The sequence below is a fragment of the Triturus cristatus genome, chromosome 9 (assembly GCF_964204655.1).
Source record: "Triturus cristatus chromosome 9, aTriCri1.1, whole genome shotgun sequence".
Classification (NCBI taxonomy): domain Eukaryota; kingdom Metazoa; phylum Chordata; class Amphibia; order Caudata; family Salamandridae; genus Triturus; species Triturus cristatus.
Genome location: NC_140592.1, coordinates 153,304,804 through 153,325,970, shown reverse-complemented (window position 1 = coordinate 153,325,970; position 21,167 = coordinate 153,304,804). Strand labels below are relative to the sequence as shown.

Below are 21,167 nucleotides of genomic sequence, written 5' to 3'. Positions count from 1 at the left end.
CCCCCCCGAAAAAAATTCTTACCCCCCCCCCCCCCCCCCCGAAATTTGGCTCTAGTTGCGCCTCTGCCATCAATGCACTGCTTTTTAAATTCATTGTAAAACATACAATTGCCCTCACATACATCCACTCCAGAACAGATAAGTAAAAAACATTTCCATAACAACGCCAACAGATCTAACTCTAAAAATGAAAAAGAAAGCGAGACCTGTTGCATTGCATATGCTTGTTTTATGTCCCAGCACTAAGACACGAACAGCTTCTGTTTACTTCCGGGTCAGGGGAGATAGAAACAGCACAAGCACACGGAAAAGCAGACTGTTTATAACAGCGTTCTATTTCCGGGACAAGGAGCAACGTTCCTCTGTCACTCACTTCTCTCTTTATCGTTATTCTCTATCTTGCCCGCCTCCTCGAGCAACCTATTGGAATACCAAAGGCCTTAACAGCACCTATCTGAGACCCACCCAATCAGAGAGCTGCCTGAACCTACTGTCTGTAGCGTGCAGAACGTGGGCGGAGATTACCATGTGTACGTGAATGTCCACGTGACGCATGTGCTGTTCTGCGACTGCCGGTATCCTGTAATGGGAAGGAACGGCTGTAATCATGACCCAGGCGGAGAAGGGAGACCCGGAGAACGGGAAGGAGAAGGAGCGAGAGAAAGAACAGCGCGTTGGAGTGAAGCGCCCAATCGTGCCGGCCGTTGTGCAGGAGTCTATGCAAGAGGTGAGCACAGTCTTGGAAATCTAAGGCGCATCACCCTCCCGAGAGAGGGAGATCCTAGTTTACAGTGGCATTCTCTTGTGCAAATGTGTGCTGTTACATACATGTATGGCTTATTTACAAAATCACACGACATGGTGGAGTGTCGTCTTCTCATAAGCTTGAGGTTTAGAATCCCAGTGTTTCTGTAAAAAAGAGTGGCTGTAACCAGTGCTTAAACGAGCAGGTACTGTTCGCTACCGAATACTTGCTGTTCAGTAATTAGGAATGGAGAATACCTGCACTTCTCAGCACTGCTTCAATACATTTAATGGGAGAGTAGCAGCACTTTTCAGTAGAAAAGAGGTGCTCTAAAGAGTAAGTTCCTACACTCCTATATTTCAGTTTAAAGCATTGGATTGTTTAAATGTTGAAGTAGATTCTGACGATCTAAATGAGAACAGGATCTAACCCTACGCATATGGAGGGATGCGATCATGCGAGATAATATCTCTCTGGCACCAATAAATGTTAGGTGATGTCCTATTTTTTTCAGATCACCCAGAGGGAGTGCTTCTTAATACTGTGAAGTCCTAGCATTCGTTAGTTAACAATACCTTGTGGAAAGACTGTGGCAGACCGCACCATGGATTCTATTTCCAGAAACACAAGGATGCCTTCGTGGTTCCCGAAGGACGTTATACAACAATAATCGTCCCCGTCACAGTAATTTTAACCTGCTCATTCACCCCTGACTTATTGCATTCAATGAGGCTTGTTAATGACAGGAAGAATGGTTTGTAAGCTAGCCCTTCATAGCGGGTGCGGTCAGCAAGCAGCATAATTTCAGATCTAATTGTCCTATCTAGAGGTGGGAGAACCTCAGAAGTAATGCCCTTGACGAGAATGATTAGGACTGAAGATAATGAAGATTGGCAGTAAGTCATTAGGACAGAGCTCCACATTTTATTCACAAATCTTCATTTTAGCTTAAATAGTTATCTGCATTTGCAGAGGATACAGACGAAAAATACTCCACACAGCAGACATCCTAAAACCAAACATTCCTATACAAAGTGTTGTCACGTTTTTCACATTGGGATTACCTTATTACATTGTATAAGCGTAATGTTCAATTGGGAAGAGATAAGACCCACATGAACCCAGTTGTCCACTCCTTCCCATGGTCCCGCAGACTCCTATCCAGATCCAACAGGTTCCATCACCATTATCAAGGAGTCAACTAGTCAACCTACACCTGTCCCTTGAATGCATGCTGTGCATGATAATCCTGGAGGGGGTTCCTCCTCTAGAGTGTGACTCCCAACAGGATAGCCAAAGCCTTATAAAGAAAGCAGTGCACTGGTGCAAACAAAGGGCAGGGTGGCGGTTTGATTTAGCAAATAATATTATTGGTCGCAGGGTAAGATGGGTAGGGCCCACACCAAAAAGTTTGAAGGGGGGAGATCCTACCCTTTTTTGCTCCCTGTTGCCACGTCTGGCCCATTTATCACATCAACAACCCAAAATACGTGCCCTGCCACTAGGCTTCTTTTACCGTCCACCTCCCACTGATTCCACAGCTAACAGCTGGTGCTGTTAGACTGTTGTTTCTTCAAGGCAGTACACAAATGTATTAATATCAGTCTCTTAATATTTACAGATAGTTCATCAGTCCAATTTAAACACAAGGGTATACATATGATACACTGTTATTGATCCCTTATGTTCATACATAACCCTTCAAATTCAATAATACGCTCAGATGCTAAACACTTTATCCAGTAAATATTAATTGTTAAATGATTAATTTGTATAGCAAATATTTTTTTAGTTTTTAAAGAGGTAGTAAAACCTAAACATAATCCTTTACATTCCTATTTTGCGCTATGCTTCATATATTATTGATGAAGCTTCGTCAATCATTAATAAAGACATATCGGAGCTAAGCATAGATACACTCTTTTATTAGTTAATGACCAACACTAATACCAATACTTTGTCTGACTTCGTAATCCTAGTATATTTTTCTACATAACTTCTTACCGTTAAGTCACATGCGCCTTTTCCATTATCATTTTTTGTAATTCTATTATTTCACATTCAAAAAGATTTTAATAATAGTTAGTTACCTCATTCATTTTTAGTGAACGAAATTAACTAATTTCATTTTAATTACTCATCCAGAAATAACTTGATTATTTTTCAAAGAAATTTCTCATTCACATTTTCATATAAGACTTGCATCTAAAACACCTTAACAGATAGCCATAGTTTATTTTAAGATTCTGTCATTGGATGCAATAGCTACCATGTATTTATGTAGTTAATGACAGTACTGAACGTGATTACCATTGCTGTGCTCCTTCAGAGTGTAATTTTCTTAAAGATGCAATCTAATATTTTGAACTGGAGACTAAGTGGTCTTCTAATGAGCTGAAAAAACTTCATGCAAAGTCTTTAAATTTCGACTGGCTACGATGGGTAGCCATCTGGTAATTAATTCATGGAAAAAACCGTACCCTTAAGTAGATATCATCTAGGTTATTTATAAACTATAGAAACATTGAGTCTAAATACAGATCCTCATATTGTTAATTACTGGTGGCCACAATACAATGAGGCACTAAGTAGCCGGTTGTCAACTGATGAATCAAAATCAGTTGGCCAGGTACAGAGCTCACCTGCACTGGTAACTGGAAATCTCTGGAAATGTAAGAGTGGTGTGATCTAGCTTCATTTGGCATAAGGTCTCGATGAGTTACTTGTAGCCAATAATAAGACTAATCTGTAATGAATATAGTATATACTACATTAGACGAGTGATGGCACATCCTCATGAAATATTGGACACAAAGGCCCTGTGACAAGTCTTACATTACCATGATGGATTTTTGCAGTAAAATACAAGAATTCCTACTTAATAGAATTTTTTATATATGCTGTCATTACATCCAGGGGATTGAGTTACAGACTGGCAGACAAAAGCAGCACGCACTCTAACCTGGCACTGAAGATTACAGCATTTTATCTTATGTATTGCAGACACATGGATTCACATGCACACAGTGGCTCCTGGTCATAAATGCATTCAGGTATCCGCAAGCTGGTATCTACTACAAATTCCACTATTTCACCTCAAGCCATTCAGAGGTGAGAAAGACATATGCGTGCTGCAGAAGATCTTCAAATGATTGCCTCAGAACACCAGATGAACTGTCTCATAAGCACTCCTCGCCAGCAGACTGGACTACGGCAACACTCTCTACGCCAGAATCTCCAAACAACTCCTACACAGACTACAGACCATCCAGGACGCGACAACAAGGCTCCTCATACTCGACCTCCCAAGCTACACCCACATCACACCGCAGGTCAGGAAGCCTTTCTGGCTCTCCATTCATATGCGCAGCCAATTCAAATTTCTCGCACGCACATACAAAGCTCTAGACAACACAGGACCAGAATATCTGAAAAGCACATACATTGACTAACCCACCAGACACCTACGCTCTGCCTCACTCGCACAAACGCCTGCATCCGCAAAATCAAAACTGGAGGTCGTTCATTTTCCTACATAGCACCCAAGACAAGGAACGACCTTCCTCAACACATCAGAGCCTCCTCCTCACTTACTGAGTTCCGCAAGAAGCTGAAGACCCTGCTCTTCATGTAAGCACCTTGGGACCACACACCTACACACCATGCCCAAGCCCCTAAATACTCTCTCGGGTGATTAGTGCACTATAAAAAAAACATAGCTTAACATAAAATATGATTGACTTTGTCCCTGTCTAGTTTGCCTTTCACAGATGGTTCTGTTGATCTTCCTCACCCATCTAATCTTGATCTACACCAGTTCAACTTTATTTTGAGAAGTGCTTGTAGAATTGTACTCTTCTATCCTTTTCTGCTGACACATCTAGCTAGACCTAGTATGTGGCTGACTTTTCTGCCTTGCCAGCATTTCAGAAGTCATCTTTGCATTTGCTTTTATGCTCTACCCAGGCTTTTTCAGAGGGGAGCTTGACATGTGACTGGCTGTATCCACCATTCACTACAATACAGCAGCTAATTCATGCACCAACATTGGGCAGGTGACAAGGTCATTGTACTCAACAATCTAATTATTATTTGTAGTTGTGATTGTTTGAGCCTTTTGGAATACCTAGCACTTGTCCTGCTACCACCATTGAATGGTGATACATTTCCCTCAATTATCTTACTGGAAAGCATATCTGTACTACAGGAAGTTAAGTTACTGCTAATTTGACATGATGTTGGAATCAAATCTCTGATCCAGAAGTGAGACTGTCTCAGTGTGGGGGGAGTCCAGCATTGTAAACCATGTAGTAATGTGCTGAGTTGATCAGTAAGCTTCATGGGGAATCTATAAATGCCACTTTCATTAGTACTTTTAAGATGTCTCTACCCATGGTGACTTACGTTACTGGTAGAGACGTCTTCCAACATTCTATTACATTTCACACAGCGTCCTGAAATTTTATTGCATGTTTTATATTTTCATCTGGAGACTAAATTAAAACTACTGCTACATTCTCCCATGTTTTCTAATAAAGTCACTCTCCCATTGGTTTGGGTTTGACTTAATATTTGTCATATAGAACAGAGATTGTCTCCTTCAGTCAAGCCTAGACTCTATTGTAACATAGCTTTGATCAATGTGGAAATGAACATGTTATACACTTATTTTAAAGCAGTCCTGGAAGCATTTAAGATTAGGTAATATAACAACTCTGTTTTTCTTGGACATGTCCTGGAACCTACATGAACCCAACTGTCAACAGAGAAAGTTGAGACTTTGTTTTTTCTTCAGGGTTCTTCTGATCCAAATACGACACACCTATCCAGGTTTCCCTACAATATCGTAGGAGTGTTAACAGTTCTGAGGGCTTACCGGGTGCTGTTCAAAGCATCAGTTTCTAGCCTAGCAATAGTAAAGGCAAAAGAGAGGGAGAACATCCCCAAATTGTATGTTTCTGATAACTAAGATATTCAACACAATTATTATGTAAAATACAGTGATTCAGTAATGGATTACTGCTTGATGAAATGGTCAGTTTCTCAGAAGAATGGACTACATTAAGTGTGGATGAATCAAATGCTATGCTTTTAACTGAGGAAACAGAGTAACCATCTGTGGTGTGCAGGTCTACAGTTTTTTAGGTCTCGCGAGCCAAAGGCTCGAAGAGACATTTTATATGTGGGATTTTCAAAGTGCTACCCACAGTCTTTTGGCTGGCCTAAACCTTGAGTGCACGAGATCACATGCACGTGCACAGCTGCTCCTCTGCTCATTGCATTCCCCCCTCCCTTCTCACCCAGCCCTTTGATGCTCTGCTTGATTACTTTCACTTTCGCCCGCTTTGACCCTTGCATTCCCCCCTCCCTTCTCACCCAGCCCTTTGATGCTCTGCTCCCATCTCCCTCCTCCCTGGGCGTGAAGGGAGACAGAGCCATCCTGCTTGATTAATGGCTTTTTTATTTTACTGCTTCAACAGAACCAGCAGGCCACCAGTCACCCACTTCAGCTCTGTCCGTGCCCCACGGACTTTCGGTTTATGCTGCTGAAAGAGCATACAGTGAAAAGACTATGTGCCAGCTGATACGTTAAGAGCGTCTCACTCTGGGGCTCTGTTCAGTAATGATGTAGCTTTAAATTAATGTCTGCCTCAATGAGTACTTAATAATGATGAAATACAAGTCAGATAAAAAAACTTCCGCATTTCGGTAGCAACATTATCTAAGAACACAGAAGATCGTATGGCCTGTGGAACAAAGTTGTTTTTGTGCGACTTCCTTGTTTAAAGCACATAGTCATGGGCTCTCAATCACATGCATGATCAAACAGGGACATGCAGCTGAAATGTGATAAAAAGTTCCACACAAATTTCACAAAAGAAAACCACAAGGCTTGCGTGCAGATCAAAGACAGTTTATATGCAGCCAAAAAGGATAGTGCTGATCTCAAGGCATATGACTAACTAATTGACTCACTCTCACTGACTCACTCTCTCTCTCATGACTCACTCTCACTGACTCACTCTCACTAATTGACTCACTCTCACAGACTCACTAATTGACTCACTCTCACAAACTCACTAATTGACACTCTCACTGACTCACTCTCTCTCTCTCTCACTAATTGACTCACTCTCACTGGCTCACTTGCTCACAAATTGACTCACTCTCACTGAGTCACTCTCTCACTAATTGACTCACTCTCACTGACTCTCTCTCTCTCATGACTCACTCTCACTGACTCTCTCTCTCTCATAACTCACTCTCACTGACTCAATCTCACTAATTAACTCGCTCTCACTGACTCACTCACTAATTGACTCACTCTCAATGACTCACTAATTGACTCACTCTCACTGACTCACTCACTCACTAATTGACTCACTCACTGGCTCACTCTCACTGACTTACTCTCACGGACTCACTAATTGACTCACTGAGTCACTCTCTCACTAATTGACTCACTCTCACTAATTGACTCACTCTCTCACTAATTGACCCACTCTCACTAATTGACTCACTCTCACTGACTTACTCACGGACTCACTAATTGACTCACTCTCACTGACACACTCACTAATTGACTCACTCTCACTGACACACTCACTAATTGACTCACTCTCAATGACTCACTAATTGACTCACTCTCACTGACACTCTCACTAATTGACTCACTCTCACTGACTCACTCACTAATTGACTCACTCACTAATTGACTCACTCTCACTGACTCACTCTCTCTCTCATAACTCACTCTCACTGACTCACTCTCACTGACTCACTCGCTGATTGACTCACTCACTGAGTCACTCTCTCACTAATTGACTCACTCACACTGACTCACTCTCTCTCTCATGACTCACTCTCACTGACTCACTCACTAATTGACTCACTCACTGAGTCACTCTCTCACTAATTGACTCTCTCTCTCACTAATTTCCACACTCTCACAGACTCACTCTCACACACTCACTCATTGGCTCACTCTCACTGGCTCACTCTCACTGGCTCACTAATTGACTCACTCACACTGACTCACTCTCTCTCTCATAACTCACTCTCACTGACTCACTATCACTAATTGACTCACTCTCACTGACTCACTGAGTCACTCTCTCACTAATCGACTCACTCTCTCACTAATTTCCACACTCTCACAGACTCACTCTCACAGACTCACTCTCACTCACTCATTGGCTCACTCTCACTGGCTCACTCTCACTGGCTCACTAATTGACTCACTCTCACTGGCTCACTCTCACTAATTGACTCAGTCTCACTGACTCACTCACTAATTGACTCACTCTCAATGACTCACTAATTGACTCACTGTCACTGAGTCACTCTCTCTTATGACTCACTCTCACTGACTCACTCTCACTAATTGACTTAGTCTCACTGACTCACTCACTAATTGACTCACTGTCAATGACTCACTAATTGACTCACTCACTGAGTCACTTTCTCTCACTAATTGACTCACTCTCACTGGCTCACTTGCTCACTAATTAACTCACTCTCACTGAGTCACTCTCTCACTAATTGACTCACTCTCACTGACTCACTCTCACTAATTGACTCCCTCTCACTGAGTCACTCTCTCACTAATTGACTCACTCTCACTGACTCACTCTCACTAATTGACTCACTCTCACTGAGTCACTCTCTCACTAATTGACTCACTCTCACTGACTCACTCACTAATTGACTCACTCTTACTGATTGACTCACTCTTACTGATTGACTCACTCACTAATTGACTCACTCTCACTGACTCACTCTCTCACTCATTGACTCACTCTCACTGACTCACTCTCACTCACTCATTGACTCACTCTCACTGGCTCACCATACCACAGGAATGTTCCACAGGCAAATATAAACTTTCTTTACAGTATTCTTGTTGCATCCTTTTGTAGTGTGATCGAAGTATACTACAGTTACACATATAAAGGAATCAAGGCCTAAAGCAAGTACATTAAAATGAAGTAAATATTGCCTACTTGACACTAGAGATGTGGGAAATAGTAACTGTGGTTAATTTATATACTCTATTCACATTAAGTGGCGATTAATGGTTACTTTAGTTACTCTTTTCCCTTGCTCCGTGCCATAAGCAGTGACTTGAAAAAAGACCACTTATGCCATAGGTTGACTCACTCATACTGACTCACTATCACTAATTGACTCACTCACTGACTCACTCACTGACTCACTCACTAATTGACTCACTCAGTCACTCTCTCACTAATTGACTCACTCTCTCTAATTGCCACACTCTCACTGACTCACTCTCACAGACTCACTAATTGACTCACTCACTAATTGACTCACTCACTAATTGACTCACTCACTAATTGACTCACTCACTAATTGACTCACTCACAGACTCACTAATTGACTCACTCACTAATTGACTCACTCACTAATTGACTCACTCTCAATGACTCACTAATTGCCTCACTCTCACTGACACTCACTAATTGACTCACTCTCACTGACTCACTCACTAATTGACTCACTAATTGACTCACTCTCACTGACTCACTCTCACTAATTGACTCACTCTCACTGACCCACTCTCACTAATTGACTCACTCTCACTGACTCACTCGCTGATTGACTCACTCACTGAGTCACTCTCTCACTAATTGACTCACTCTCTCACTAATTTCCACACTCTCACAGACTCACTCTCACAGACTCACTCTCACTCACTCATTGCCTCACTCTCACTGGCTCACTCTCACTGGCTCACTAATTGACTCACTCACACTGACTCACTCTCTCTCTCATGACTCACTCTCACTGACTCACTATCACTAATTGACTCACTCTCACTGACTCACTCACTAATTGACTTACTCTCTCACTAATTTCCACACTCTCACAGACTCACTCTCACAGACTCACTCACTCATTGGCTCACTCTCACTGGCTCACTCTCACTGGCTCACTAATTGACTCACTCTCACTGGCTCACTCTCACTAATTGACTCAGTCTCACTGACTCACTCACTAATTGACTCACACTCAATGACTCACTGAGTCACTCTCTCACTAATCGACTCACTCTCTCACTAATTTCCACACTCTCACAGACTCACTCTCACAGACTCACTCTCACTCACTCATTGGCTCACTCTCACTGGCTCACTCTCACTGGCTCACTAATTGCCTCACTCTCACTGGCTCACTCTCACTAATTGACTCAGTCTCACTGACTCACTCGCTAATTGACTCACTCTCAATGACTCACTAATTGACTCACTGTCACTGAGTCACTCTCTCTTATGACTCACTCTCACTGACTCACTCACTAATTGACTCACTGTCAATGACTCACTAATTGACTCACTCACTGAGTCACTCTCTCTCACTAATTGACTCACTCTCACTGGCTCACTTGCTCACTAATTAACTCACTCTCACTGAGTCACTCTCTCACTAATTGACTCACTCTCACTGACTCACTCTCACTAATTGACTCCCTCTCACTGACTCACTCTCACTAATTGACTCACTCTCACTGACTCACTCTCACTAATTGACTCACTCTCACTGAGTCACTCTCTCACTAATTGACTCACTCTCACTGACTCACTCACTAATTGACTCACTCTTACTGATTGACTCACTCTTACTGATTGACTCACTCACTAATTGACTCACTCTCACTGACTCACTCTCTCACTCATTGACTCACTCTCACTGACTCACTCTCACTCACTCATTGACTCACTCTCACTGGCTCACCATACCACAGGAATGTTCCACAGGCAAATATAAACTTTCTTTACAGTATTCTTGTTGCATCCTTTTGTAGTGTGATCGAAGTATACTACAGTTACACATATAAAGGAATCAAGGCCTAAAGCAAGTACATTAAAATGAAGTAAATATTGCCTACTTGACACTAGAGATGTGGGAAATAGTAACTGTGGTTAATTTATATACTCTATTCACATTAAGTGGCGATTAATGGTTACTTTAGTTACTCTTTTCCCTTGCTCCGTGCCATAAGCAGTGACTTGAAAAAAGACCACTTATGCCATAGGTTGACTCACTCATACTGACTCACTATCACTAATTGACTCACTCACTGACTCACTCACTCACTGACTCACTCACTAATTGACTCACTCAGTCACTCTCTCACTAATTGACTCACTCTCTCTAATTGCCACACTCTCACTGACTCACTCTCACAGACTCACTAATTGACTCACTCACTAATTGACTCACTCACTAATTGACTCACTCACAGACTCACTAATTGACTCACTCACTAATTGCCTCACTCACTAATTGCCTCACTCACTAATTGACTCACTCTCAATGACTCACTAATTGCCTCACTCTCACTGACACTCACTAATTGACTCACTCTCACTGACTCACTCACTAATTGACTCACTAATTGACTCACTCTCACTGACTCACTCACTAATTGACTCACTCTCACTGACTCACTCTCACTAATTGACTCACTCTCACTGACCCACTCTCACTAATTGACTCACTCTCACTGACTCACTCGCTGATTGACTCACTCACTGAGTCACTCTCTCACTAATTGACTCACTCTCTCACTAATTTCCACACTCTCACAGACTCACTCTCACAGACTCACTCTCACTCACTCATTGCCTCACTCTCACTGGCTCACTCTCACTGGCTCACTAATTGACTCACTCACACTGACTCACTCTCTCTCTCATGACTCACTCTCACTGACTCACTATCACTAATTGACTCACTCTCACTGACTCACTCACTAATTGACTCACTCTCTCACTAATTTCCACACTCTCACAGACTCACTCTCACAGACTCACTCACTCATTGGCTCACTCTCACTGGCTCACTCTCACTGGCTCACTAATTGACTCACTCTCACTGGCTCACTCTCACTAATTGACTCAGTCTCACTGACTCACTCACTAATTGACTCACTCTCAATGACTCACTAATTGACTCACTCACTGAGTCACTCTCTCTCACTAATTGACTCACTCTCACTGGCTCACTTGCTCACTAATTAACTCACTCTCACTGAGTCACTCTCTCACTAATTAACTCACTCTCACTGAGTCACTCTCTCACTAATTAACTCACTCTCACTGAGTCACTCTCTCACTAATTGACTCACTCTCACTGACTCACTCTCACTAATTGACTCACTCTCACTGACTCACTCTCACTGACTCACTCTCACTAATTGACTCACTCTCACTGACTCACTCTCACTGACTCACTCTCACTGACTCACTAATTGACTCACTCTCACTGACTCACTCACTAATTGACTCACTAATTGACTCTCACTGACTCACTCTCACTAATTGACTCACTCTCACTGAGTCGCTCTCTCACTAATTGACTCACTCTCACTGACTCACTCTCTCTCTCATAACTCACTCTCACTGACTCACTCTCACTAATTGACTCACTCTCACTGACTCACTCACTGAGTCACTCTCTCACTAATTGACTCACTCACACTGACTCACTCTCTCTCTCATGACTCACTCTCACTGACTCACTCTCACTGACTCACTCACTAATTGACTCACTCACTGAGTCACTCTCTCACTAATTGACTCACTCTCTCACTAATTTCCACACTCTCACAGACTCACTCTCACTCACTCATTGGCTCACTCTCACTGGCTCACTCTCACTCTCTCACTAATTGACTCACTCTCACTGACTCACTCACTAATTGACTCACTCTTACTGATTGACTCACTCTTACTGATTGACTCACTCACTAATTGACTCACTCTCACTGACTCACTCTCTCACTCATTGACTCACTCTCACTGACTCACTCTCACTCACTCATTGACTCACTCTCACTGGCTCACCATACCACAGGAATGTTCCACAGGCAAATATAAACTTTCTTTACAGTATTCTTGTTGCATCCTTTTGTAGTGTGATCGAAGTATACTACAGTTACACATATAAAGGAATCAAGGCCTAAAGCAAGTACATTAAAATGAAGTAAATATTGCCTACTTGACACTAGAGATGTGGGAAATAGTAACTGTGGTTAATTTATATACTCTATTCACATTAAGTGGCGATTAATGGTTACTTTAGTTACTCTTTTCCCTTGCTCCGTGCCATAAGCAGTGACTTGAAAAAAGACCACTTATGCCATAGGTTGACTCACTCATACTGACTCACTATCACTAATTGACTCACTCACTGACTCACTCACTCACTGACTCACTCACTAATTGACTCACTCAGTCACTCTCTCACTAATTGACTCACTCTCTCTAATTGCCACACTCTCACTGACTCACTCTCACAGACTCACTAATTGACTCACTCACTAATTGACTCACTCACTAATTGACTCACTCACAGACTCACTAATTGACTCACTCACTAATTGACTCACTCACTAATTGCCTCACTCACTAATTGACTCACTCTCAATGACTCACTAATTGCCTCACTCTCACTGACACTCACTAATTGACTCACTCTCACTGACTCACTCACTAATTGACTCACTAATTGACTCACTCTCACTGACTCACTCACTAATTGACTCACTCTCACTGACTCACTCTCACTAATTGACTCACTCTCACTGACCCACTCTCACTAATTGACTCACTCTCACTGACTCACTCGCTGATTGACTCACTCACTGAGTCACTCTCTCACTAATTGACTCACTCTCTCACTAATTTCCACACTCTCACAGACTCACTCTCACAGACTCACTCTCACTCACTCATTGCCTCACTCTCACTGGCTCACTCTCACTGGCACACTAATTGACTCACTCACACTGACTCTCTCTCTCATGACTCACTCTCACTGACTCACTATCACTAATTGACTCACTCTCACTGACTCACTCACTAATTGACTCACTCTCTCACTAATTTCCACACTCTCACAGACTCACTCTCACAGACTCACTCACTCATTGGCTCACTCTCACTGGCTCACTCTCACTGGCTCACTAATTGACTCACTCTCACTGGCTCACTCTCACTAATTGACTCAGTCTCACTGACTCACTCACTAATTGACTCACTCTCAATGACTCACTAATTGACTCACTCACTGAGTCACTCTCTCTCACTAATTGACTCACTCTCACTGAGTCACTCTCTCACTAATTAACTCACTCTCACTGAGTCACTCTCTCACTAATTAACTCACTCTCACTGAGTCACTCTCTCACTAATTGACTCACTCTCACTGACTCACTCTCACTAATTGACTCACTCTCACTGACTCACTCTCACTGACTCACTCTCACTAATTGACTCACTCTCACTGACTCACTCTCACTGACTCACTCTCACTGACTCACTCTCACTGACTCACTAATTGACTCACTCTCACTGACTCACTCACTAATTGACTCACTAATTGACTCTCACTGACTCACTCTCACTAATTGACTCACTCTCACTGAGTCGCTCTCTCACTAATTGACTCACTCTCACTGACTCACTCTCTCTCTCATAACTCACTCTCACTGACTCACTCTCACTAATTGACTCACTCTCACTGACTCACTCACTGAGTCACTCTCTCACTAATTGACTCACTCACACTGACTCACTCTCTCTCTCATGACTCACTCTCACTGACTCACTCACTAATTGACTCACTCACTGAGTCACTCTCTCACTAATTGACTCACTCTCTCACTAATTTCCACACTCTCACAGACTCACTCTCACTCACTCATTGGCTCACTCTCACTGGCTCACTCTCACTGGCTCACTAATTGACTCACTCTCACTGGCTCACTCTCACTAATTGACTCAGTCTCACTGACTCACTCACTAATTGACTCACTCTCAATGACTCACTAATTGACTCACTGTCACTGAGTCACTCTCTCTCTTATGACTCACTCTCACTGACTCACTCTCACTAATTAACTCACTCTCACTGAGTCACTCTCTCACTAATTGACTCACTCTCACTGACTCACTCTCACTAATTGACTCCCTCTCACTGAGTCACTCTCTCACTAACTGACTCACTCTCACTGACTCACTCTCACTAATTGACTCACTCTCACTGAGTCACTCTCTCACTAATTGACTCACTCTCACTGACTCACTCACTAATTGACTCACTCTTACTGATTGACTCACTCTTACTGGTTGACTCACTCACTAATTGACTCACTCTCTCACTCATTGACTCACTCTCACTGACTCACTCTCACTCACTCATTGACTCACTCTCACTGGCTCACCATACCACAGGAATGTTCCACAGGCAAATATAAACTTTCTTTACAGTATTCTTGTTGCATCCTTTTGTAGTGTGATCGAAGTATACTACAGTTACACATATAAAGGAATCAAGGCCGAAAGCAAGTACATTAAAATGAAGTAAATATTGCCTACTTGACACTAGAGATGTGGGAAATAGTAACTGTGGTTAATTTATATAATCTATTCACATTAAGTGGCGATTAATGGTTACTTTAGTTACTCTTTTCCCTTGCTCCGTGCCATAAGCAGTGACTTGAAAAAAAGACCACTTATGCCATAGGTTGGCTCACTCACACTGACTCACTATCACTGACTCACTATCACTAATTGACTCACTCACTGACTCACTCACACTGACTCACTATCACTGACTCACTATCACTAATTGACTCACTCACTGACTCACTCACTAATTGACTCACTCAGTCACTCTCTCACTAATTGACTCACTCTCTCACTAATTGACTCACTCTCACCGACTCACTCTCACAGACTCACTCACTAATTGACTCACTAATTGACTCTCTCACTGACTCACTCCCACTAATTGACTCACTCTCACTGAGTCACTCTCTCACTAATTGACTCACTCTCACTGACCCACTCTCTCTCTCATAACTCACTCTCACTGACTCACTCTCACTAATTGACTCACTCTCACTGACTCACTCGCTGATTGACTCACTCACTGAGTCACTCTCTCACTAATTGACTCACTCACACTGACTCACTCTCTCTCTCTCATGACTCACTCTCACTGACTCACTCACTAATTGACTCACTCACTGAGTCACTCTCTCACTAATTGACTCACTCTCTCACTAATTTCCACACTCTCACAGACTCACTCTCACTCTCTCATTGGCTCACTCTCACTGGCTCACTCTCACTGGCTCACTAATTGCCTCACTCTCACTGGCTCACTCTCACTAATTGACTCAGTCTCACTGACTCACTCACTAATTGACTCACTCTCAATGACTCACTAATTGACTCACTGTCACTGAGTCACTCTATCTTATGACTCACTCTCACTGACTCACTCTCACTAATTGACTTGGTCTCACTGACTCACTCACTAATTGACTCACTGTCAATGACTCACTAATTGACTCTTTCACCGAGTCACTCTCTCTCACTAATTGACTCACTCTCACTGGCTCACTTGCTCACTAATTAACTCACTCTCACTGAGTCACTCTCTCACTAATTGACTCACTCTCACTGACTCACTCTCACTAATTGACTCCCTCTCACTGAGTCACTCTCTCACTAATTGACTCACTCTCTCACTAATTTCCACACTCTCACAGACTCACTCTCACTCACTCATTGGCTCACTCTCACTGGCTCACTCTCACTGGCTCACTAATTGCCTCACTCTCACTGGCTCACTCTCACTAATTGACTCAGTCTCACTGACTCACTCACTAATTGACTCACTCTCAATGACTCACTAATTGACTCACTGTCACTGAGTCACTCTATCTTATGACTCACTCTCACTGACTCACTCTCACTAATTGACTTGGTCTCACTGACTCACTCACTAATTGACTCACTGTCAATGACTCACTAATTGACTCTTTCACCGAGTCACTCTCTCTCACTAATTGACTCACTCTCACTGGCTCACTTGCTCACTAATTAACTCACTCTCACTGAGTCACTCTCTCACTAATTGACTCACTCTCACTGACTCACTCTCACTAATTGACTCCCTCTCACTGAGTCACTCTCACTAATTGACTCACTCTCACTGACTCACTGTCACTAATTGACTCACTCTCACTGAGGCACTCTCTCACTAATTGACTCACTCTCACTGACTCACTCACTAATTGACTCACTCTCACTGACTCACTCTCTCACTCATTGACTCACTCTCACTGACTCACTCTCACTCACTCATTGACTCACTCTCACTGGCTCACCATACCACAGGAATGTTCCACAGGCAAATATAAACTTTCTTTACAGTATTCTTGTTGCATCCTTTTGTAGTGTGATCGAAGTATACTACAGTTACACATATAAAGGAATCAAGGCCGAAAGCAAGTACATTAAAATGAAGCAAATATTGCCTACTTGACACTAGAGATGTGGGAAATAGTAACTGTGGTTAATTTATATAATCTATTCACATTAAGTGGCGATTAATGGTTACTTTAGTTACTCTTTTCCCTTGCTCCGTGCCATAAGCAGTGACTTGAAAAAAAGACCACTTATGCCATAGGTTGACTCACTCACTATCACTAATTGACTCACTCACTATCACTAATTGACTCACTCACTGACTCACTCACACTGACTCACTATCACTGACTCACTATCACTAATTGACTCACTATCACTGACTCACTATCACTAATTGACTCACTCACTGACTCACTGTCACTAATTGACTCACTCACTGACTCTCTCACTAATTGACTCACTCAGTCACTCTCTCACTAATTGACTCACTCAGTCACTCTCTCACTAATTGACTCACTCAGTCACTCTCTCACTAATTGACTCACTCTCTCACTAATTGACTCACTCTCACAGGCTCACTCTCACAGGCTCACTCTCACAGGCTCACTCTCACAGGCTCACTCTCACAGGCTCACTCTCACAGGCTCACTCTCACTGGCTCACTCTCACTGGCTCACTCTCACTGGCTCACTCTCACTGGCTCACTCTCACTGGCTCACTCTCACTGGCTCACTCTCACAGACTCACTCTCACAGACTCACTAATTGACTCACTCTCACTGACTCACTCTCACTAATTGACTCACTGACTCACTAATTGACTCACTCGCACTGACTCACTAATTGACTCACTCTCACAGACTCACTCTCACAGACTCACTCTCACAGACTCACTCTCACAGACTCACTAATTGACTCACTCTCACTGACTCACTCTCACTAATTGACTCACTGACTCACTAATTGACTCACTCTCACTGACTCACTAATTGACTCACTCTCACTGACTCACTCGCTAATTGACTCACTAACTGACTCACTCTCACTGACTCACTCACTAATTGACTCACTAATTGACTCTCTCACTGACTCACTCTCACTAATTGACTCACTCTCACTGACTCACTCTCACTGACTCACTAATTGACTCACTCTCACTGACTCACTCTCACTGACTCACTAATTGACTCACTCTCACTGACTCACTCTCACTGACTCACTCTCACTGACTCACTAATTGACTCACTCTCACTGACTCACTCTCACTGACTCACTAATTGACTCACTCTCACTGACTCACTCTCACTGACTCACTAATTGACTCACTCTCACTGACTCACTCTCACTGACTCACTCTCACTGACTCACTCTCACTGACTCACTCTCACTGACTCACTCTCACTGACTCACTCTCACTGACTCACTCTCACTGACTCACTCTCACTGACTCACTCTCACTGACTCACTCTCACTCACTCATTGACTCACTCTCACTGGCTCACCATACCACAGGAATGTTCCACAGGCAAATATAAACTTTCTTTACAGTATCCTTGTTGCATCCTTTTGTAGTGTGATCGAAGTATACTACAGTTATACATATAAAGGAATCAAGGCCGAAAGCAAGTACATTAAAATGAAGTAAATATTGCCTTCTTGACACTAGAGATATGGGAAATAGTAACTGTGGTTCAAGCATGCAGACAGCGGGCTTCTTTGCAATTACATTAGAAATGCTAAATTAACAAGTGTCAGCAGGAAACAGACCAGAGGCGCCACTAGGGCAGAAGCCAGACAGAACCATCCTCCTTGATTGCTGTTTCCCCTCAGCGGTGTCCGTGCTGCATATACTTAAGGAGCCTGCGAGGTTAATAAGGTCACATTTAAAATTCTGCTTTGGCTTACAGCGCTTCATATTTCACTGCTCCCACACGCAGGGGGCCAGAAGCAACGGATATGGTGTGATACATAGAAGTAAGAGGGAACAACTGTCAAAATTGAAATGACAAAAAAAGGTTTTAATAAAGGCGCGTTGTTAGAAACCTGCATGCCACTGTACAACATAAACGTTACATAAATATACTAAGAAATATACAATTTTCTTTGTACAATATTTCTATAGTGGATTAAAAACTTTAAAGTTTGGTGAATGGGAGCCCCACCATAAATCAGTGTGACTCTGGCCACACCTAACACATGGCTACCCTGCCTCGTCTAACATATAGGAAAACATCTACAAAAAATGCTTTCATTTATTCCAAATTATAAACACTTAATTCTGATAACAGAAATCTACACATTTTTTTCATACGGTACCATACGAAAATGCACCTCCTTATAAACCTTCCGTTTTCCTTCTGCCTACATGGAATGGTCTTTTCCCTGCTCCTATGGGACAGAACAGCAACTTCTCAAGGAGATAGCAATCTTAAGTGCCAGGCCACATGTCTTTTATTATGCTGCCACAGGCTAAACAATTGGAACTTTTGACACCACGCCAGACTTCTTGGGGCAGGGAGGAACTGATAACAGTCAACAGTTGTACACTGGCTCAGTTACTGCTCACACATTAAGCCACGGGTCACGACAAAGGAAAATGCAGCTTTGTTATACCCTACATCCTTATATCCCAACTTTTAAGTGTGCTGCCGCAGTCTCTAACAGAAGTACATTTAAGAAACAATTGCAACATTTCACACCACGCCACACTGCTTGGCACATCTTTCTTTCTTGAAGCACAAGGTGTGAATACATTTAAAACAGACTGAACTGATAGAATAGCCTAAAGGCAGCATTACGTTTTTAGCCAATTACAACGCAGCTTTCTAAAACAAGCATTTGCAAAGCAATATGTATCACATTTGCGAGAGTTTAAGCTTTTAGCATTGTAAATGGCAATGCTTTTATTTATGTTTTAAATACCAAAAATAAATAAGAGGCATTTTCATATACAATGCCAAGAGCTCAAACTTGCGTAAGTGCGAGACCTATTGCATTGCAAATGCTTGTTTCATATTCCTTCTTTGGTTTAATGGCTTGAGGACAGGTACTGGTTAAAGTATGCAGAAGTGATGCTCAGTAAGGGTGCTTTAGTTCTTAAAAAATAAAGTGAGTCCTAGTGATCCAAGAGCCAGGCTTTGTGGCAGTCCACTGTAAAGCAAGTATTGTGATTCTTTTTCATGTTCTGTAATAATAAAGTAGAAAGCATGTCAATTATATTGTTAAAGCTGGTATTAACCAGCTCCATGCATTGCAAGTGTTGTCTTGTACACATTTTCACTGCTGTAGCTTTTGTTCAGGTTTACCATTGTCTCTGATATTAATAATGTATGTACTTTTTATTTATGCTTCCAGCAAATACAGAGTAACTTCATCATTGTAATCCACCCTGGGTCTACTACTCTCAGAATTGGAAGGGCGACAGACACGCTTCCTGTAAATATTCCTCATGTCATTGCAAGAAGACACAAGCAGCAGGGGCAGCCTACGTACAGGGACAAATGGCTCCTAAGAGATGGACTAAATGTATGTGAATTTAGAACCAGTTCATTGGAAAGCATGAAAAATAAGCTATTATTAATATAAAAAGAAAGGGGTCACGTTTAGCATTGAGTCCTTCTGTTCAATGTAATTTAATAATACGTTTTTGTTTATAAATAGGCAAAGTACCAGAGCTGGGAATGGAAATATTTATTTACTTTCTTTAGTAAGAAAGGCATACTGTATGGGACATTGGTGGGCCAGTGTTAGTTGTTAATAGATCCCTAACAACTTTGACCTTCTCAATACCATCACTTTTCCTAAAAAGGACGGTGTGTTGTTTTGTCTTGAACATTACGTATTTGTACATATGAGGACTGTGAGTGTATTTTCCATTGTATGATTGGTTTCAGTAACACACATTTCTATAAAGTTTCAGCTTTCCATCCTTCAGATTGTAACACATATTAGTTCATTTCCATCAACTGAATCAGGTTTGTTTTTGTGCATGCATGCATGCTTGCATGTCCGAAACATGCACTGCCTTTCTTTCATGTCTCTCTCTTCCATTGCACCTTGTGCGCTTACATTACATGGGGACTTGTTAGTTTTCTGTTCTCTGATGCATTTAACCCCTTACTAAAATTCAATTAGACTACTTACCTCAGCGTGTTACACTGTATAAAGTGCCTT

The 21,167-nt window shown here is 42.2% G+C and overlaps 1 protein-coding gene across 1 annotated transcript in view; it reads left to right on the top strand.

The window, feature by feature from the left end:
- Window positions 1–478: 478 nt before the first annotated feature.
- The window catches only part of ACTR8 (actin related protein 8), a 177,176-nt gene continuing 156,487 nt past the window's right edge, over window positions 479–21,167 (top strand). Inside the window, exons 1-2 of the mRNA XM_085624632.1 lie at window positions 479–727; window positions 20,349–20,519. Of these exons, the coding sequence (XP_085480758.1) occupies window positions 608–727; window positions 20,349–20,519 (291 nt within the window). The 5' untranslated portion in view covers window positions 479–607. The remainder of the gene's footprint in view (window positions 728–20,348; window positions 20,520–21,167) is intronic.